This window comes from Rhinatrema bivittatum, chromosome 16 (genome assembly GCF_901001135.1).
Source record: "Rhinatrema bivittatum chromosome 16, aRhiBiv1.1, whole genome shotgun sequence".
Classification (NCBI taxonomy): Eukaryota; Metazoa; Chordata; class Amphibia; order Gymnophiona; family Rhinatrematidae; genus Rhinatrema; species Rhinatrema bivittatum.
The window spans coordinates 40,429,709-40,451,665 of record NC_042630.1 but is presented as its reverse complement, the minus strand read 5'-3'; the positions used below and the strand labels follow the sequence as shown (position 1 = coordinate 40,451,665).

Here is a 21,957-nt window from a genome sequence, read left to right as displayed (position 1 = left end):
AAAACGGCTGGGCTCCGTCGAGCGTCTCACAAGCAGCAAGTCAGGGCAGCTGTCTTGGTTCCCCAAGAGCTTTCTTGTGTACTTCTTAGTATTCATACTTATGTCTTCTTCTTTGTTTCCATAGCTCTCACCCAGGAAATCCCAGCTCATGAAACCCCCAGTCCCAGCAATGAAACCCCAGGAACCAGCAGCGCAGTCCCAGGTCTCAGCGGCCCCTTTCAACTGGATGCTCTGACACAGTGGAGCAAGCAAGAGGAGAAGGAGGAGAAGCAGCAGCAGCATCAACAGCAGTAGCAACTGCTACTTCAACCCCTTGGATCACCTCTACCCTTTGTTGCCATCCTAAACCTCTCTAGCTTTTTGGAGTGCACTGCCATGGGAGAAACCAATCCAGTCACCACCTGCCTCCAGCATGCGATGTGACCAGTGGCTTGTGGAAGACAGCCAGCCAGCTCATTCCATGAGCCCCATGATGCCAGCTCTGCAGCCACAGACAGCACTTCAGCCACCACCAACTCCATTACCTGCAGTACCGGCAGTGGATCCTATAGCACAGACCACACTAGACAGCACTGAGAAGAAGCATGGGGTACACTGACCATATATGGGCAGAGATGGTCTTCTTGAGGAGGACTCAAGTCGCCCATACCCAGGCCATGCAGCAGCAGACAGCAGCCCTTACACAGAGCTTAACCACATCACCAACTTAACTAGAGCGGTCCTGAAACTAAACCAGAATTTGCAACAGCTAGCCCCCATGCCATCAACCTCCTTGCAAGGTCAACTCCAGGAAATAGTCCCGGGCTCTCAGGATGAAGTTGGGTAGGCCACTAAAGGAAATGCCACCCGCAGCCACCAAAAAGTTGTGGGGAGGCAAAGTCCCAAGAAGCTGACTGGTACCAACCAAACCTTAACAATTACATCATAGATGACAGTTTCAAACAAGCCAGGCCCATCCTATCTATAGAGTTCCTGTGCTGGCTAGATGGAAGAAGAATGCTCATCCTGTCCTGTCTGCCAGCTAGATGGAAGAAGACTTCAGGCCCATCCTGCCTACAGATTTCCTGCGTCAGCTATATGGCGGAAATCTGTTCGGCCCATCCTGTTTACAGGGTCCCTATGCTAGCTTGCTGATGTGGATGATCTACTGTCTGTCAGTGTTGTCCTGCTGCTTTCTTATTATGCTCTTCCTATGCTCTCCCTTAGTCCTGCCTTCTTGCTGAGGTCTCTAGTAATGGTCCTACTGCTGTCTTATCATGTCTCATCTCATCCTGATGCTGGTGTTTCATCTTATCTCATCTCATTCTGCTGCTGCCACCTCATTTCATATCATCCTGCTGCTGTCTCCATACTGGTATCACATCTAATCTCATCCTGCTGCTGGTATCTCATCTCATCTTATCTCATCTCAAACTGTTGCCTCCATGCTGCTATGTCATCTCATCTCATGCTGCCTCATCCATGCTGCCTTCTCTAGTACTGGTCCTGCTGCCTCCATGCTGCACACTCTGATCCTGGAGCTGCTGCTTCCTACTTGAACTTTGCTGCTGTAGCCTTTTTGCAGTCTCCTTTCAGTGCACTCTTTCAACATGGACTGTCTGGGCCTTATCTTGAACTTTTCTGCCATGACACATTAGCAGTCCCTTTTCAGTACATTCTTTCAACATACACCGTTTGGGACTTTTCTTGAGCTTTGCTGCCATGGTCCTTTAACAGTCCCTTTTCATTGCACTCTTTCAACATGGACTGTCTGGGCCTTCTATTGCTATCACATTGTGCTGGCATCAGCTCTAACATTAGAGTAACTATTGGATTGCCACTTTCATTTTTTAGGTTCTTTGCTGTAATCATCATTTTGCTAATGGATAACATTATATTATGTATATGTCATGTTGCCATTTGTAACAATGTATGTACATATCACACACAAAATGTGCTGGTAATTTCAGTTACAATGTCATGTGCTATTTGACATCTTAGTTGTCACATATTTTGAAACTTTACTTTCTGGCAGTGTCTTTTATTGTGTGGTTTTTGTCTTAAGGTTTCAATAGGTTAGAGAAATGGGTAGGCCTAGGTGGGCCATGTCCCATCGACTTTGAGCTCAGGCCCACAAAATCAACATTACCTGGTGGCCCAAAAAGATTTCCTAGACCATTGCAGCATGCATTTCCGTCTGCAGTCTTCACTCTTTCCAGATGATATAACTAAGACTACCTATATATTATCTTTATTAGAAGGTAAAGCCCTGGCATGGGCCTCTCCGTTGTGGCAACACGCTGACCCGGTGTTACAGGACCTTCCACATTTCCTGGAATTGTTTTGGACTGTGTTTGAAGAACCTGGGAAACAAGCAGCTGCTGGGTCTTCTCTCCTTCATCTCCGTCAAGGAGGGCGTGCCCTCATGGATTATAATATTGAATTTCGAACCTTGGCGATGGAACTTCATTGGGAAGAGTCAACACTCCGAACAATTTACCTAGAAGGACTATCTGCTAAGATCAAAGACGAACTGGCGGCCAGGGAACTTCCAACTTCCTTAAATTCCCTTTTTGAGCTCGCCTCCAGAATTGATCGACGACTTCAAGAAAGGGTTCAGGAAAGCCTGGGATCTAGAAGACGCCCGACCACCTCCTATGTTCAATCTCCTCTTCCCATGAACACTCGAGAAGGGTCATCCAACGAAACTACCACCAAAGAACCCATGCAGCTTGGCAGAGGTCCTCTATCTCTGGCAGAATGACAGAGACGGCGTAAGGAAGGACTTTGTCTATATTGTGGAGGTTCCGGCCATCGTATCGCAGTCTGTCCAATCCGTCCGGGAAACTACAAAGCCTAGGGTCCATGGGGGGAGTAACCCTAGGCCTTACATCTCCAGCTCCCCCACTCACAATACCAGTCACCCTCACAATTGAAGGACATGAATTCACTACCTTGGCTCTAGTGGACTCTGGTGCTGGCGGAGAATTTATCCTCCAAGAGATAGTTGATCAATTACGGATCCCTACCCATCCCTGCCCAAAGCCGTTAATTGTTTCATTTATTCACGGTGACCCATTACCAGGCACTATACCGCATCAGACTGAACCTCTGGATTGTCACATCGCACCAGACCACTCTGAACAGATTACCTTTTACGTAATTAGAAAAGCCATTCACCCGGCGGTCCTTGGCATTCCGTGGTTGCAATGTCACAACCCCTAGTTTGATTGGACTTCTTTAAAACTTACTCATTGGGGGTCCAATTGCCATGGAGCTTGTTTAAGAGAAGTGACTCACACACAGAGTTTCATCTGTACCTCTGGCCTAGGGAAGTTACCCTCTCAATACGAACAATTTGCGGACGTATTCTCCAAGGAGGCCGCCGACACATTGCCTCCACACAGGGAGTTTGATTGTGCTATTAATTTGATTCCGGGATCCACGCCACCTCGTGGGGAACATATCCATTATCTGCTTCAGAGACTCAGGTTATGTCCGAATATATTCAGGACAATCTACAGAAGGGCTTCATCCGAAGATCTACCTCCCTGGCGGGAGCTGGATTTTTTTTTGTAGAGAAAAAGGATGGGACATTACGACCTTGTATCGACTTTAGGGGACTCAACGCTATAACCATCAAGGACAGATATCCGTTACCCCTTATTGCGGAATTATTTGATCGACTACAAGGAGCTCGAATTTTCTCTAAACTTGACTTATGTGGAGCATATAATCTACTCCGGATTCGTGAAGGTGATGAATGGAAGACGGCTTTTAACACCAGGGATGGACATTATGAATATCTAGTTATGCCGTTTGGCTTAACTAACGCTCCGGCCGTCTTCCAGCACTTCATTAACGAAATCTTCAGAGACTTACTCTTTATCTGTGTGGTGGTTTATCTAGACGATATATTGATTTTTTCTAAGGCTTACAAACTCATCGTCAACACGTTATAAGATTCTGCAACGTTTACGAGATCATCAATTATATGCCAAGCTAGAGAAATGTGTTTTCGAGACCGAATCCTTACCTTTTTTGGGATATATTATCTCCAAGCAAGGTTTCCAGATGGATCCTGCTAAATTGAAAAATATGCAGGACTGGCCTCAGCCTACCAGTTTACGTGCACTTCAGTGGTTTCTCGGATTTGCCAATTATTATCGTAGCTTTATCAAAAATTTCTCCAAGCTAGCTGCACCACTGACCGCGCTCACACGTTTGGGATCCTGCCAGTATTTGTGACCTGGATTGGCTACTATTGCAAACAGGATACTAGGTTTGATAGACCTTTAGTCTGACCCAGTTTGGCAGAGACTTAAATCTGCTGCAGACAAAGTAAAGAAATATAAAAATACTTTAAAACCCCTGTGTGCTCTTCTGTGAATGAAAATGTTCTTCAAGAACCAGCATAAACTATTCACAGTGTTAACAGACTGGAAAATGGGCTGTACTGTTTAGCCTGCCCAGAGAACAGTATCACATGGCCAGCAGAGGAAGAAGCCAAAGGAATGCTGGGAGACCATTTAAGGAAGAAAAAATTTCAAACTGGATGGCTCTGTATGACATAGTGAGGGCAAAGGTAGCGCCGGCGCCATTTTGAATATTGGCAATACGGCCCGCGTGCAGGAGGTCGCTCCCGGACCCCCGCTGGACTTTTGGCAAGTCTTGTGGGAGTCAGGAGGCCCCCCCAAGCTGGCTAAAAGTCCCTGGGGGTCCAGCGGGGGTCCGGGAGCGATCTCCTGCATGCTTGACATTGAGAACCAGGAACCAAAGTGGCGCCGGTGCTACCTTTGCCCTGTCACATGATAAGGGCAAAGGGCCACCGGCGCCATTTCTCTTAATGCAGCCATGGCCAGAGAGCTGGAGATCGCGCCGGGACCCCCCCCCCCCCCCCCCCCCCCCCACTGGACCCCAGGTAATTTAAAACATTTTGGGGGGGTTCGGGAGGGTGGGGGATTTGTTTTAAAGGGTCGGGGTGGGTTTTAGGGTTGTTTTGGTGTGCCGGTTTTCCCGCGCCCTATTTAACGATACAATACAAATGCCCCTGACGATAAATCGGGGGCATTTGTATTATATCGTGCACTCTAACAATTTTGGACGATTTTAAAATTATCTGACGATAATTTTAATCGTTCAAAAATGATTCACATCCCTATTAATTATCGATAAGATTACAACTAATAGGACTTAGACATGAATGTCTACTGTCCATCCATGTTAATCTTCGACCCCCCCCCCCCCCCACACACACACACACACACACACACACACATAATTTAATTCTTCTATGCCACTGCCCAAACATTTGAAACACCCTATTCCTAACATCAGACTCTTCCCTGGGCTCCTATCCTTCAGAAAACTAGTGAAAACATGTCTATTTGAAGCAGTGTTTGCCCCAAACCAGTAGCATGAACGTACATAATCTCCACATACATCTAAACCCCACCCCGCTGTACTAAACTTGCTCTTTTAGCATACTGCATCTGCTATTCCTGATGTGCTCCTGTACACTCAGATCTGTACCTCTACTGTACTAAACCATTCTGCTTTGCATATTGTATATGAGGTATCTGTTATAGGTCCTGGAACGTGCTTTGGATTCTTTTGATGGAAAAGCATGACATAAATAAATGATGAGTTCACTTGGCTTGTCTTGAAAACAAAGCTGATACCTTATGATGCTCTCCTCCACTTCCTGGTAACTTTTCTTGAATGCAATATATAATCTACTAAAAACAAATTAAAATTCCCAAACCTGGTTAAAGGAAGGATTCCATGAGATGGCACTTTGGTTCACAAACAGCTGCAGCCCACTTGAAGCTGAAGAATTGAATTTTCCAACATTGACTCTGCTTAAAGAACCATCAGGGAGCAGGATCCAGTTTTCAATGTCAAAGTGAGCTGGCACATTCCCTTTGTCATCAAAGAAAATCTCATATCCATTAGGGGTTTTAAAGTGAACCTCCTTAATGTAGTGATTGAGCTAGAAAGAGGAACACATGGTTAGAAAATACTGTCTAGTTGGTGCTCCTGTTCACCTGAATCAAGCGTTTTCTAATTCAACCCCTTTGTATATGTTTTATCATATATTCAATATTTGCATATGTGCCCCCCGCGCACTTGGTCTGGACTATGAATTACCCCAATGCCTGGGATGGAAAGTACCACATAAGAAATTATATTTACTAATATGATTGATCTTCAAGTTTGTAGCCTAAGTGGGGGATTAGACATGGTCCCTCTCACCCTGATACTAAAATTCTGTGCCATTTCCAAATAACCTTTCACTTATGGCACCACAGACCAGATAAAATTATCACACCAGAATAAAAAAGTAATTAACCTTTTTACTAGTATTTTACTAGTAAGTATTAAGTAAGTAGACAGTAAATCCAACCAGAACATTAAATAGAAAAAATAAAGCAGTGAAGCAAAATATACACATACAGTTTTCTTATTTTAAATAAAGCTATGCAGAAATAACACTGGGTATGGCCTGTAAACCAGGGCAACCAACATACTCATATGGATAGTAAAAAAAATATATATATATAAGGAACACTAATATAGGAAGGTTGGGGGGGGGGGGGGAGAAGCAGTGAAGTACAGAGCTTTTAAAAATTTTCTTGACCTCAGAGTACTCAAAAAGATTGGGGGGGGGGGGACTGATCCACCCCAAGATAACCAGTTTGTAAAGGGTGCACCCTATCCCAAATTGAAAATTCTGTGGAAAAAGAAAGCAAGCAAGAACATGAAGAAGTCCTTCTTGATGGTGAAGCTGGTTAGGTGACAAACCAAATAGATGACCACTGCAGTGTAAGGAAGGTCTCTCTCACTCCTGGAAGCTTCCCCAAAAGGTTTACTTGGTACTAAAATGAAATTGGGCCTGGTTTAAGTCTCTTACAGAAAGGACATGGTCCATCAGCTTCTCTTTCCCTGTCCTATCTCCTGTGGCTATGGCAAGGGCCTATGCTTGACTTCAGCTGAAAGGTTGAAGCAGTTAAGATGAGTTACTGAATTTGTAGACAAAAGGCAAGAAAATAAAACTACTCATTCCTCTGCTAAAATTCTCTCTGTGAAAAGTTTAGATTATTGAACGCATTCTCTTAGGAAGCTGATCCAACCATGAGCTCCTGGACCTGGATAGCTCCTATTCCTCAGTGCCTTGCCAGGATTTTAGATGTAGCTCAGCTATGAAGTAAGAACAGCTGTCTATCTCTCTATTTCTTCAAAGAGAAGATTCTGTCTCTTCCTCTCAATAATTAGCTCTTCAGGAGAAGAACTGTTTGCAGGGCTGCCGTATATACTCCTTTCTTCTTGCTCCAACTCATAGAAACATAGAAATAACGACAAGAGAAGACCAAACGGCCCATCCAGTCTTCCCAACAAGCTTTCACACTTATTTTTCTCATACGTATCTGTTACTCTGACCGCTGAGGTCAGGGCCCTTATTGGTAACTTTTTGGTTTTAATTTCCTTCCACCCCAGCCATTGATGTAGACAGCAGTGCTGGAGCTGCATCAAAGTGAAGTATCTAGCCTAATTGGTTAGGGGTAGTAACCGCCGCAATAAGCAAGCTACTCCCACACTTATTTGTTTACCCAGCCTGTGCAATTTAGTCCTTGTTAGTTGTTGTCTGAATATAAATCCTCTTTTCTTCATTCCCCCTGCAGTTGAAGCAGTGAGCTGCTCTGTATATTTATTCAAAGTGAAGTTTCAGGCTTAATTGGTTCGAGGTAGTAACCGCTGCAACAAGCAGGCTACTCCCACGCTGATTTGTTTACCCAGACTATGCAATTCAGTCCTTGATGGTAGTTGTCTGACTGTAAATCCTCTTATCTTCATTCCCCCCTGCCATTGAAGCACAGGGCTATGCTGGATATGCATTGAAAGAGAAGTATAAGGCTTATTTGGTTTGGGGTAGTAACCACCACAACAAGCAAGCTACTCCCACGCTTATTTATGAATGCAAATATTTTTTCCCACATTTCCTCTTGCCGTTGAAGCAAGAGCAATGTTGAAGTTGCATTAACCGTGTATATGTTTATTGAATAAGGGTATTAATCACCAGGTAGTAGCCGACATTCCCGCAAGCCACCCCCATGCCTCTTCTCTTCATTCACATCGTCAAGACTTTATGATTCCATAGTGTTTATCCTACGCCCCTTTGAAATCTTTCACAGTTTTGGTCTTCACCACTTCCTCCGGAAGGGCATTCCAGGCATCCACCACCCTCTCCATGAAGAAATACTTCCTGACATTGGTTCTGAGTCTTCCTCCCTGGAGTTTTAAATCGGGACCCCTGGTTCTGCTGAATTTTTTCCAATGGAAAATGTTTGTCGTTGACTTTGGATCATTAAAACCTTTCAAGAATCTGAAAGTCTGTATCATATCACCCCTGCTCCTCCTTTCCTGCAGGGTATACATATTTAGGTCTTCAATCTCTCCTCATAAGTCAGTCAATGAAGACCATCCACCTTTTTGGTCGCCCTTCTCTGGACCGCCTCCATCCTGCCTCTGTCCCTTCGGAGATACAGTCTCCAGAACTGAGCACAGTACTCCAGGTGAGGCCTCACCAAGGACCTGTACAAGGGGATAATCACTTCCCTTTTCTTACTCGATATTCCTCTCTCTATGCAGCCCAGCTTTCTTCTGGCTTTAGCTATCGCCTTGTCACATTGTTTCGCCAACTTCAGATCGTTAGACACTATCACCCCAAGGCTTTCTCCTGCTCTGTGCACATCAGCCTTTCACCCCCTATCAAATACACTTCTTTCGGATTCCACGCCCCATATGCATGACTCTGCACTTCTTGGAATTGAACTCCTGTCCAACCTGTGCCTCTCATATAGACAGAGCCATCCAGTTTGAAATTTTTTCTTCCTTAAATGGTCTCCCAGCATTCCTTTGGCTTCTTCCTCTGCTAGCCATGTGATACTGTTCTCTGGGCAGGCTAAAAAGTACAGCCCATTTTCCAGTCTGTTAACACTGTGAATGGTTTATGCTGGTTCTTGCAGAACATTTTCATTCACAGAAGAGCACACAGGGGTTTTAAAGTATTTTTATATTTCTTTACTTTGTCTGCAGCAGATTTAAGTCTCTGCCAAACTGGGTCAGACTAAAGGTCTATCATACCTAGTATCCTTTTTGCAATAGTAGCCAATCCAGGTCACAAATACTGGCAGGATCCCAAACGTTCAATAGATTCCATGCTGCTTATCCCAGGCATAAACATTGGATTTCCCCACGTCCACCTTAATGATGGTTTTTGGATTTGTTGTAGTGATCCACCATGTTGGTGTGTTATCCATAACCAGGGGGGCTACATTTATGGGTTCAAATCCAGATGGGGAGGAAGACTTATCTTCCAGGATCCTTAACATAGTCATTCAAAATCCCAGTCAATAATTTCCAGAACATGCCAGATGGTAAAGAATAAGAGCAGGGAGGCCAAAATCAAACAGCAGGCAAAAACGAAGAGTCACAAAAGATTTCATCCATCCCCTTGCAAGTCCAAACCAGTGTAAAATACAAAGGAAGTCTCTGGAATCAGTATTTGGTGTTCAAATAAAAGTATTCACTGTAATTTAAATACAAGGATCAAAGCCAAAATCACAAAAATAAGAATCAACATATATCTGTCCATTCTTGCTTTCCTTACTTCTCTTCTGGCTCTTGCACCTTCATGCTGAGAAAATATATCTTCACCATTGAGGGTGGGATAGCAGAAGTGTAACTCCAATATTAACTAAGAACCAGTGAAAAAAATATCCCCAAGTCCGAAATATCCAAAAAGGGTTTCCAACTTTCAAAACATCAAACTGTAATCCAATTATCCAAAAGTTGAGGCTCTTAATTTTCTGTTCAAAAATCTTTAAATATCTTTCTACCCTTGCTTGTCCTGGATGCTTGGCCAGAAAGATTTCTTGACCTCAATCCTTAGGGAGACTGGGGATCAACCCCTGCCTTCAGACTGCTCTAATGCAAAAATCTCCCAAAAATCTTCTGTGACTCTGGATTAATCTCCAAATGACTATGGAAATATATTCACATTTACCTGTTTGACTCCACTCATTGGGACGGATTTTAAAAGCCCTGCTCCGGCGCGCGCGCGTAAGTTTCGGGGGCGGGCCCGGGGGCGTGGTTTCGGCCCGGGGCTGTCCGGGGGCGTGGCCACGCCCTCCGGAACCGCCCCTGGGTTGCGTCTCGGCGCGCCAGTGGCCTGCTGGCGCGCATGGATTTACTTCTCCCTCCGGGAGGCGTAAATCCGTGGACAAAGGTAGGGGGGGGTTTAGATAGGGCGGGGGGGGGTGGGTTAGGTAGAGGAAGGGAGAGGAAGGTGAGGGGAGGGCGAAAGAGAGTTCCCTCCGAGGCCGCTCTGATTTCGGAGCGGCCTCGGAGGGAATGGAGGCAGGCTGCGCGGCTCGGCGCGTGCCGGCTGCCCAAAATCGGCAGCCTTGCGCGCGTCGATCCAGGATTTTATAAGATACACGCGGCTACGCGTGTATCTTATCTTGACAAACTAAAGAGTAGCAAGTCACCTGGACCGGATGGTATGCATCCCAGGGTACTAAAGGAACTCAAAAATGAAATTTCTGACCTATTAGTTAAAATTTGTAACCTATCATTAAAATCATCCATTGTACCTGAAGACTGGAGGGTGGCCAATGTAACCCCAATATTTAAAAAAGGCTCCAGGGGTGATCCGGGTAACTATAGACCAGTGAGCCTAACTTCAGTGCCGGGAAAAATAGTGGAAACTATCCTCAAGATCAAAATTGTAGAGCATATAGAAAGACATGATTTAATGGGACACAGTCAACATGGATTTACCCAAGGGAAGTCTTGCCTAACAAACCTGCTTCATTTTTTTGAAGGGGTTAATAAACATGTGGATAAAGGTGAACCGGTAGATGTAGTGTATTTGGATTTTCAGAAGGCGTTTGACAAAGTCCCTCATGAGAGGCTTCTACGAAAACTAAAAAGTCATGGGATAGGAGGCGATGTCCTTTCGTGGATTACAAACTGGTTAAAAGACAGGAAACAGAGAGTAGGACTAAATGGTCAATTTTCTCAGTGGAAAAGGGTAAACAGTGGAGTGCCTCAGGGATCTGTACTTGGACCGGTGCTTTTCAATATATATATCAATGATCTGGAAAGGAATACGATGAGTGATGTTATCAAATTTGCAGATGATACAAAATTATTCAGAGTAGTTAAATCACAAGCAGACTGTGATACATTACAGGAGGACCTTGCAAGACTGGAAGATTGGGCATCCAAATGGCAGATGAAATTTAATGTGGACAAGTGCAAGGTGTTGCATATAGGGAAAAATAACCCTAGCTGTAGTTACACGATGTTAGGTTCCATATTAGGAGCTACCACCCAAGAAAGAGATCTAGGCGTCATAGTAGATAATACATTGAAATCGTCAGCTCAGTGTGCTGCAGCAGTCAAAAAAGCAAATAAAATGTTAGGAATTATTAGGAAGGGAATGGTTAATAAAACGGAAAATGTCATAATGCCTCTATATCGCTCCATGGTGAGACCACACCTTGAATACTGTGTACAATTCTGGTCGCCGTATCTCAAAAAAGATATAGTTGCAATGGAGAAGGTACAGAGAAGGGCAACCAAAATGATAAAGGGGATGGAACAGCTCCCCTATGAGGAAAGGCTGAAGAGGTTAGGGCTGTTCAGCTTGGAGAAGAGACGGCTGAGGGGGGATATCATAGAGGTCTTTAAGATCATGAGAGGTCTTGAACGAGTAGATGTGACTCGGTTATTTACACTTTCGAATAATAGAAGGACTAGGGGGCATTCCATGAAGTTAGCAAGTAGCACATTTAAGACTAATCGGAGAAAATTCTTTTTCACTCAACGCACAATAAATCTCTGGAATTTGTTGCCAGAGGATGTGGTTAGTGCAGTTAGTGTAGCTGGGTTCAAAAAAGGTTTGGATAAGTTCTTGGAAGAGAAGTCCATTAACTGCTATTAATCAAGTTTACTTAGGGAATAGTCACTGCTATTAATTGCATCAGTAGCATGGGATCTTCTAGGTGTTTGGGTAATTGCCAGGTTCTTGTGACCTGGTTTGGCCTCTGTTGGAAACAGGATGCTGGGCTTGATGGACCCTTGGTCTGACCCAGCATGGCAATTTCTTATGTTCTTATGTTCTTATCTTATAAAATCCAGCGTACTTTTGTTTGCGACTGGTGCGCCAACAAAAGTACGCGAACGCGCATTTTTAAAAAATCTACCCCAAAGAACATGTGGTTTTCATAGTTTGGCAGGCTGACAGATTGAGTGCTCAGTACAACATGGTGGCTTTTCCTCAGATACAGGAGTAGAATGTCCCATCAACAGCAATCTGTGGGCTGTAAGAGACAATTATGCCAGAGAATGATGCACCTCAGCTAAGGCTTACTGCAACTTCGGGAGAACCTCTGCTTGATTGTAGTAAAGGGTAGCACTAAGAGAGTTTTGAAGAGACTCTCTATATTGGCACCAAGGGATGTGACCCATAATGAGGTCTGAGAGAAGAGAAGGGGCCATCATCACAGCTCTGAGAAATCAGTGAGGGCTTACCCCTGACTGATTTTACATGTTTCACAAGATATCCTCTTTGATAGGTAAGATCATCCAGAATATCCTCGGAAGGAGGACTCATACCTGGAGGGTTCTGCACCATTTCCAATAATTGTACCAGTATAAGAGTGTTGGGGAATACTCAGGTGGGTCAATGGAAAAGCTGTCTGGGCTAGCACCACAGTCAGATTCGGTTTGGGGCTTAAATCTGCATGCACAGTCCATTTAATTCTGATTTGACCTCCATTGGAGTCTTTTTAGTCTTTTCTAGGACAGAAATTCCATTTCTCAAGGTATTTTTACTTCATAAAGTTAGTAATTATCCTACATGAGATGGGCTAAGATATCTATATCCAAAACTAAGCAAACAGCACCACAACTAATATGGTCCTTAAAGAGCTTATCTCCTCTCTAGCTCCAAAACTCCATTCTTCTTTTTAACTACACACCACATCAAAGAGTTAATACCCCTCACGCTCATAGAGAGAAAGGGTGGTCTGAGCTTATTAGGTGTCTAGCATGCCAGCAAGGTCTAAACCAGGAACAGAACCCACAAGTAAGAGTGGACAAATGCTTAGTGCATTTAGACACATGTGAAGGTCAAGAGGTGTACCTTAAAAATCAACTCTTGCATGCTGACAAGAGGAGTCTGTAAGCCAGGAAGCCCATCTCTTGGCTATGATGCTGGGCATAAGCCTAAAACCAGAGCCACAAAATAAAAAAGAAATAAAAAAATAAGAGACTCACCTGAAAACCATTTAGAAGGCAGATGAGTAAGAGACGGAATTTGTGAAACAGAATCAGAGCCAAAACTTCACCCCCCAACCTATCCCCAAAAAATAAAATCAACCAGCAAGATAGAAACAATCAGAAAAACTGCAAGTAAACCAGATCAATTTAAAAGGAAAGAGAAGTTACTGCAGAGGAATAAAAGTTATAAGAAGAGAGAGGAAAGATAAAAAAAAGTTTTGAAAATATATTCTCCTTCTTCCCAGAATGGCTTCATACACAAAATTGTCAGGTTCCCAATAACATTTTGGATTCCTTAAAGTCTCCATTTACTTCTGCAATTAGAATGAAAAAGTGAATGTCAGTTTTACTAAATGTTGCATTTCCAGCCATTGTGCCCGATGTGCCTGGCTCTGGATTACACTCTCCAGCATGTCTTTGTAATCTCACCTCAGCCAGTTCTTCAGCCTCCGTGCAACCAGGGGACCTCCATGAGCACACTCCCCTGGCTGGCCAAACCCCTCTTTTTATCCTGCTCCACACCCAGGCTGTAGCCCTTTTTAGCCCTGTCTCTCCCATGCCTCTAGGCTTCGGCATCAAGTCCTTTTTGGCTCCCTACTCTTCTGCTTTGTGGCCTTCCCAGGCCTCTCCTTTTTCTGACTTGTGGCCTCTGGGCCTTCTGATCTCTATTCTGCCTTGTTTGTTCCTTTGACCTTGGGCCTTCTGTTCCCAGTTGTTCCCTGTTTTGCTCTGTGGGTTTTGGGCCTACTGATCTTGTTTCTGTCCTGTGGCCTCTCGGTCTTCAACTTTGCCAGACCTGTGGCCTAGCCTGACACTTCCCAAGTCTGTTCCTTGATTCTAGTCCTTCCTCTGCCTTGTCACATAAGGCCTTCCTATTGAAGCCCTAGGGCTTTTATGTTTCTTGTTCTATGTAGTCATTGTCCTTGTCCAGGTCTGTCTCACTCTCATTGTTGGCTGGTAATTCCAGAAATAAAACTTATGGGCCCAATATTCAGTAAAATGGTGACCAGATAAGTTAGCTGGCTAAAGTTAACAAATAACTTGTCCCGGATATTCAGTGGGATAAACATCCCATTGAATATCCGTGAATAAAAATTTCCTGTTAAAGAATCTAGACGTCATCATGGATAATGTACTGCTCACTGTGTAGCACTAGCCAAGAAATTAAATAGAATGCAAAGAGTTATTGGAAAAGGAATAGAGAATAAAAGAAATAATATCAGAATGCCTCTGTGTGGCTCCATGGTGTGACAACATCTGAGTACTGTGTGCAGCTCTGATCACCACATCTAGAAAAAGATATAGTGGAATTAGAAAAGGTGCACAGGAGAGTGAACAAAATGAAAAAAGGGATGGAATGATTACCCTATGAGAAATGGCTAAAGAGGTTAGGAGTCTTCAGCCTGGAGTAAAGACAGCGGAGGGGAGATATGATAGAGGTTTAAAAATAATGGAGTAGATTTTTAAAAAATGCGCGTTCGCGTACTTTTGTTGGCGCACCAGGCGCAAACAAAAGTACGCTGGATTTTATAAGATCCTGGATCGGCGCACGCAAGGCTGCCGATTTTGGGCAGCCGGCACGTGCCGAGCCGCGCAGCCTGCCTCCGTTCCCTCCGAGGCCGCTCCGAAATCGGAGCGGCCTCGGAGGGAACTCTCTTTCGCCCTCCCCTCACCTTCCCCTCCCTTCCTCTACATAACCCACCCCCCCCCCAGCCCTATCTAAACCCCCCCTACCTTTGTCCACGGATTTACGCCTCCCGGAGGGAGAAGTAAATCCATGCGCGCCAGCGGCCTGCTGGCGCGCCGAGACGCAAACCCGGGGGCGGTTCCGGAGGGCGCGGCCACGCCCCCGGACCACCCCAGGCCGAAACCATGCCCCCGGGCCCGCCCCCGAAACGCCGCGTCCTGCCCCCAAAACGCCGCGTCGATCGGCCCCGCCCCCGACATGCCCCTGACACGCCCCCGACAAAAAAACCCGGGACTTACGCAAGTCCCGGGGCTCTGCGCGCGCCGGCAGGCCTATGGAAAATAGGCGCGCCGGCGCGCAAGGCCCTGCTCGCATAAATCCAGGCGGATTTACGCGAGCAGGGCTTTTAAAATCCACCCCTTTATGTATGTACCGCTCGGTAAGAAAGCACAGGGCATGTATCCTTAAGGAAAGTTCCTAGTGTGCATACAGCCTCTGGCACCCATGAAATTCCAAACTTCAGTAAATCTGGCTGCGTCATTCAATTTTTCAGTTTAATTAGAAGAGTAAATGGGGCTGTAATGAATTCTAAATTTTATTGGGAATCTGACACTATGTTACTAGGCTGACTGGCACTATTTCAACATCACATTATGGTGCTGGACTTAAGGCTGATGGGTACCATTGCTTACCATGCAGATGACATGCAGGAGCTAATTGGGCACAACTCCTAACTATCTAGACCCCCAAGGATGGGGTAAGAGGAGATTAAGGTGCTTCCTAGCTTCCAATACATTTTGCATGGGGGGAAACTGGATGAATGCACATACCTGTAAATCACATCCCAAACATTCTTCTCACTCCTACACACAGATTCCTCTGTGGGACAAAGTGATCTTATTCTTACATTTCTTCTAGGAAAACACTCAAAACACCCCACCAGCTCCATCACCATCTTTCACTCACAGATCCCAAAACCTATAGTTTCCTCTCCTCACCGATACTGTATCCCTTCTTCCAGCAGTGTGCAGATCTCCCTAGTCCTCTCCACAATCTGATTCTCCTTGAAGTAGTCTAACTTTTGAAAAAACCCAATTTTCTCTCCTCCAGCTCCTGGCCATTTCCTCAGAAGGAGGAAACAAGCTTTCACACCTTGGTCTCGGGCCTCTCCCTTGAAGGGAAAAGCCCTTGCAGGTCCATACCCCATGGTATGCTAATGAATGGGTCCCTTGACCCATTAGCCTCCTGGCTGGATAATCCTACATTCTAGAGGTCCCGCTGTCTCCTTAAAAAACACACTCAATAGGGCAATTGCCTCAAAGGAACCCTCAATATATATGCTCATAGGCCACACCCCTCCGATAGATCATCTCTCAGATCCCTTTTAAGAGGAAACCCACACAGAACTCCAGGCAACTTAACTTGAAACATTTAAAAAAAAACTCAACACATCACAAATGTCATCGCTGTGTTTGATTCCATCCAGAAAGGAATCCCAGGAGGGGCAAGAGAGAGAAATTTAGTGTGCAGTGTGTTTGTTGTACAAAGCAGGGTACAGCTATCTGTGCCCAACATACAGATGATTAATTATCACTCTGGGATCACACTGTATCTAGAAAGAGGCATGCATGACTGTACATATTCTGAAGAAGGTCCTCCTTTAAGTTGAAGATATATCATTGATACGGCCTGTTGCCGGAAGTTGCTCAGAGTAGACCCAAGTTCTGACCTGGGTATGAGCATCAGGCAGGGTGACTTTTCCATGGAACACCTGATTGGGTAGGAAGGCATACCCGGGTGCCATGGCACACTGGTTAAGAAAGGCTGTACAAACATTCTTCAGCAGGGATGAATTCATTTACCAAGTGACCTTCAGGATAGAACAGGCTAAGGAATAATATATTTTATATATTATAAATGAATATATTTAATATATTATATATTACATATTATTAGCATTTCTCCATAAGAACAGATAAAAAAATGTGTTGTTTTATTTCATGAGCCAGTCACTGGGGAAAGGCAACCAAAGTGAGCAGGGGACTACAGGAAGTAGTGAACTACATTATAGGGATACAAAGAATGAAGGGAAGGAAAGACGAGCATCCATCAACCTTCAAAACCTCAAATGCCCTTCCTCTAGCCTTCCAGTGACTGGTCAATGGGATCATGGACTCATGCTGTATTACATGCCACACAGCACACTGGGTAGCAGATTTGGAAATTGTTGCATGGTCATGGAGTTGAGGCCAGCATGCACCCTGTTCTTTGTAGGATGGATAGACCTCTATGTAATCAGAAGCCACAAAATAGCGTGGCAAACTCCCTCACTCCTGATTAGTAATTTCAGATATTGGGGCTTGAATTCAAGGAGGGAACAGGATATAGATGCCCATTTACCTATAACTGCTTGGAACTCCTGGTGGAAAGAAAGGGTCATTTGTGACAGAGCATCCATATAGTCCTGGCTTTGCCCAGAGATCTACTTTGCTCTCTTTTGTTTACCAATTTGCATGTCCCGCATCTAACCATGTTACACTAAATGAATATTACAGTAAAGAAAATAATGCATACTTATTAAAAAAGAATCGGTCAGGAGAGTTTACCTGCCATGGATGAAATTCCTGTTTTTGAACCCCACTAAGTTGAAATTCGGCTGTATACATGTTGTGCAAAGCGTGAGCCATTATATAGACTGCGATGTAGATACTGTAAGTGAACTGAAAATTATTCACATCAAACTGCCAAAGTGGAAGGTTAGCCAGAGTCTCCTGCCCTGTACACTTGGTCAGATTTGAATGTTCACTCCCATGCTGTAGCTCACACTGGAACGCATCCCTCCACAGAGGCTGCAGAAAAGAAGGATCTGGAAATGTGGATGGGTGCAGATGATAGAGGAAATCCTTGAAACCTGGAATCTTTCCTTTAGGAATGGAAAATGCTAGAGAACCGTTCAGCGTGCTACAATATGAAAGGGTCATTGGTGAGTTTAGGGTACCAAGGGAAGAGGAGGCAGCTGATATAAGCCACACTTTGTCAGCAATCACTTGCCACCATGGGTTGCAGAAGTGTGATATTACAACACTGGTAGCACTGTAGATGATAACCACCTTAGCTAATGACTTCTCGACCGTGTCAGAAATCTGTATGACCCTTAGAAGTTGGTTATCTTTAAAGGTCAAAGGTAACTTTTCCAGAAATTCCACACAGCTTCCACTCCTGATAATCTCCATCTTCAGTTCCTCACTGCCCCTCTGATCACTGTCATCCTCTGATGTGATAATCCCCACCCAGGTCCATCTGAAGAGGTTGAGGAGCTGAATGAAACCCTGATACTGAGAATGATCATCAGGAACTGTGCGATAAAAGAATGGGAACTGAACCCGGTCACTGAAGAGCAGGTCCATAGATCCATAACTGATCTGTGATAAGAATAAATAAATAAGTGAATCAGAGTCAAACATGGCAGCTCTTTTGTTTCCTTACCCTAACCCCAGTCTTAACCAATTTGTATGCTGTACAATATTTTGCAGATTAAACAATCAGACAATCTAATGAAACTGGTTACACAGCTATGAGCAATGGGAATATAATTTTCCTAATAGATCCTTCGTAAGGTAAATGTGGTAAAATCCAGAAAGTCAATATTTAAAACTATGTAGATGGATTACTCAGAGTTATCCAGCTATAGGGCAACTTTTTGACTATTTAGCCACTTCCCTCTCTAAATTATAGCTGGATAAGTAATCTGACTACTTTAGCCAATTTTCACTTGTAACCTGGAGATCACTAAGACACAATTTATTTTACAGGAGGGGGCCTCACTATCATGGGAGACTGTACCCCCCTCAAACTAATATCCTACACTGTTAAAATACCACAAAGCAAAACAAAACCATCGCCTTAAAGTTCCAACCTTCAGAGAAAAAAAAAAAGCAGCGAAAAGTAAAAAGAAAAAAAGTGTGCAGGGGTCAGAATTAGGGGGAGAGAATTAGGCCACAGTCCCCCTTTACTATGTTTTTACTCTGCACATTATTACTTAACTGGATATCTTTGATGAAATAAGGTTAAGTTGTAAATTATCTGGTCACATAAGCACAGCGGGTTAGGTTTCTAAGTTATCTGTTTACATGTAGGCAAGGATATTCGGTGGGATTTTTATCCAACTGAATATCCAGGACATCTTATCCAACTAATTTGAGGAGGATATTAACCTGTCCATTTGTCTTCTTGAATATGAACCTCCAAATAATTAAAATTCTTGCAGCATATGAAGACATAGGCCCCAAAAGATACTCACAAATATAATAAGATAGTCAAATAGAGAGGTATCCCAGCTGACTATTGTGGCACACAGACTACTTATTTCCTAGACAATACTGGGGATATAATTTCATATATGACGAGGGGTAAAACAAGGACTGCCTCAGCCTGCACTGAAGTGAAAGGTGAGAGCTGGTAACTTCTGCAGTCATGCCAGGATATTTCGTAGATAATTTCTGAGCAAGAAGTTTAATTTAATTTAATATAACATTTTTTCTATACCGTCATTAAGATAGATACCATCACAACGGTTTACAATAATGCACATAAATTAATGTTGCTAGATGTATTAAATTATATCAATTAAACAGGTGCCATCAAGTTACGGTAACATAGTTATATAATAAATGTTATTTGGTGAGTGTTATAAATCATGTCCATTCCTAACTGTATCAGTTTTAAAAACAAGAATAGATTAATAATTGTATCTTATCCTTTGGTGGTGAGCGAACAATTAAAATAAAATACACACATATTCATTAGGGTGATGTGTGTGGGTGTTCTACTGTCCGCATCCTATATTTCCCTGGGTTCTATTCTCCATTCTCTTTGTGATACACTTGTTTAAAGAGCCATGTTTTTAAACTTTTTCTGAAGGTTTTGATGTCTCTTTGTAATCTGATCTCTAAAGGCATGGTGTTCCATAGTATGGGACCTGCTAAGGATAGTGCCCTTTCCCTTATTTGGGTTAGTCTTGCTGTTTTGACTGAAGGAATGAGTAGGAATGCTTTGTTTGCTGATCTCAGGTTTCTGTGAGGGACGTGTACGCGAAGGGCCTGTGTTCAGCCATTCTGCTTTTTCGTTATGTATTAATTTGTGTATAGTGCATAGTGTTTTGTACTGTATTCTTTGCTCAATGGGTAACCAGTATAGTTTGTCTAGGGTTTCGGTGATATGGTCTCTTTTACTTTTACCAGTCAGAATTCTTGCAGCAGTGTTTTGTAGTATCTGAAGTGGTCTTATCGTGGTGTATGGTAAACCTAGTAGTAGGGCATTACAATAATCAGTGCTCGCAAAAATTAAAGCTTGTAACACTGATCGAAAGTTGGTGGTTGTTAATAGTGGTTTTAGTTTTCTAAGAATCATGAGTTTGGCGAAACCTTCCTTTACTTTTAAAGATGTATGTTGTTTCGTGCTTAGTTCCGTGTCAATTATCACTCCGAGGTTTCGCACGTTCTCTGCTAATTCTATTTTTTCAGTGTGATTGGGTTTTGAATTATCTCTATATTTTTTCATTCTAAGTGTAGGAATTCTGTTTTCTCTATATTAATAACTAATTCCATCTGGTTTAGCAGCTGTTTGATGATATCTAGATATCTAGATACATGTTAGCTATGTTTAATGTATTTTCAATTGTGTCATCGACGGGTATTATTAATTCAATATCATCAGCGTATATGTAATGTGAGATGCCCAGACCAGCCAGCAGGTGACATAACGGCAACAAGTATATGTTGAATAGAGTGGCAGATAGGGCTGATACCTGTGGAACTCCTGTTTGAAGTAGAACATTCTCTGTATATTTTTCTGGTCTTTTTCTTTTTGAGCCAGTGTTGTGCTAATATTCTTATAAAACAGTAATCTGCTTAAGGTAAAAGTAATGGATTATTTCCTATATTTGTAACTAACTTAGGTCTGATTTTCTAATACTTTTCACTAAGTCAGTGTCTATAATAATAAAAAAAAAAAAAATCCATTAAATTAAGTCCTTAAATCACATTGTTGACTGACAATTACAAATCTTGCTGCATCCATGTGGACTAATTCTTGCAAGTCATGCCCTGATTCTGCTGATATATCATCCAAGGCAAGTTTTTTTGTTTGTGTGTTCATAATAACATTGGTGGTAAATTATTGCACGCTACCATACCCTGGAACCATCTGCTTCCATCCTGGCAATCAAAACAAGGGCAAGACAAGGATGCAGTAAACTTCAGAGATTATACAGGGAGACAGATGCATACTGTACCTGTGGATATCTAAAGATCCCTGTAAGTCTGGCAATTGCAAGGGATGTCACAGAAAAGGAGCTTCCAATAAAACCAGCAACCTGGCCTTGCTGGTGACAGCTAAAGCCAGGAACTTGATCCTTTTCCCCTGATAAAATATTCAGAATACCACATAGTGAAAAACTTGCATCACTGCAAGAATCTGCAATATGGAAGCCCAGAGTGATGTTGGGTAATATCTCCAAATTTTGATTGAGCTCTTGAATGGCAAAATAAAAGGCCAAGAGATGCCGATAGTAACCAAGTGTCCATCTGTGAGCAAGTAAATATATTTTTAATAATATTCAAGTATTTGAGAATGTAATGATTCACTTATATATTAAAATGGAGAAAAAGCAAAACAACACAAATCTATGCAAATTTACCTTATTCCTAAACTTTGGAACCCACCACCAAATACTGTCAACATACCTCAACCCTATAAAGCAGTACTAAGATGCTCCCTTTCCCCAGATCTGCTGATAAATCTCAATCATGAGATTACTGAAACACTGAAACACTGAAGCGCACATTCTTACTACAGCTCCCCCCACCCCAGTCCCAATGAAGGACATAAAGCCAATCCTTCCTTTTCTTTTCATATTACAATCCAATCCATTCTGGTTTCTA

At 43.3% G+C, this 21,957-nt stretch overlaps 1 protein-coding gene across 1 annotated transcript in view; it reads right to left on the bottom strand.

The window, feature by feature from the left end:
• LOC115077493 (vomeronasal type-2 receptor 26-like) overlaps positions 1 to 21,757 on the bottom strand; it is a gene marked incomplete at its 3' end in the record, with an annotated part of 38,317 nt that extends 16,560 nt beyond the window's left edge. The window contains exons 1-4 of the mRNA XM_029579783.1: positions 21,714 to 21,757; positions 21,309 to 21,600; positions 17,623 to 18,438; positions 5,744 to 5,971 (exon numbers count right to left, since the gene is read on the bottom strand). Of these exons, the coding sequence (XP_029435643.1) occupies positions 5,744 to 5,971; positions 17,623 to 18,438; positions 21,309 to 21,600; positions 21,714 to 21,757 (1,380 nt within the window). The remainder of the gene's footprint in view (positions 1 to 5,743; positions 5,972 to 17,622; positions 18,439 to 21,308; positions 21,601 to 21,713) is intronic.
• Positions 21,758 to 21,957: the final 200 nt, after the last annotated feature.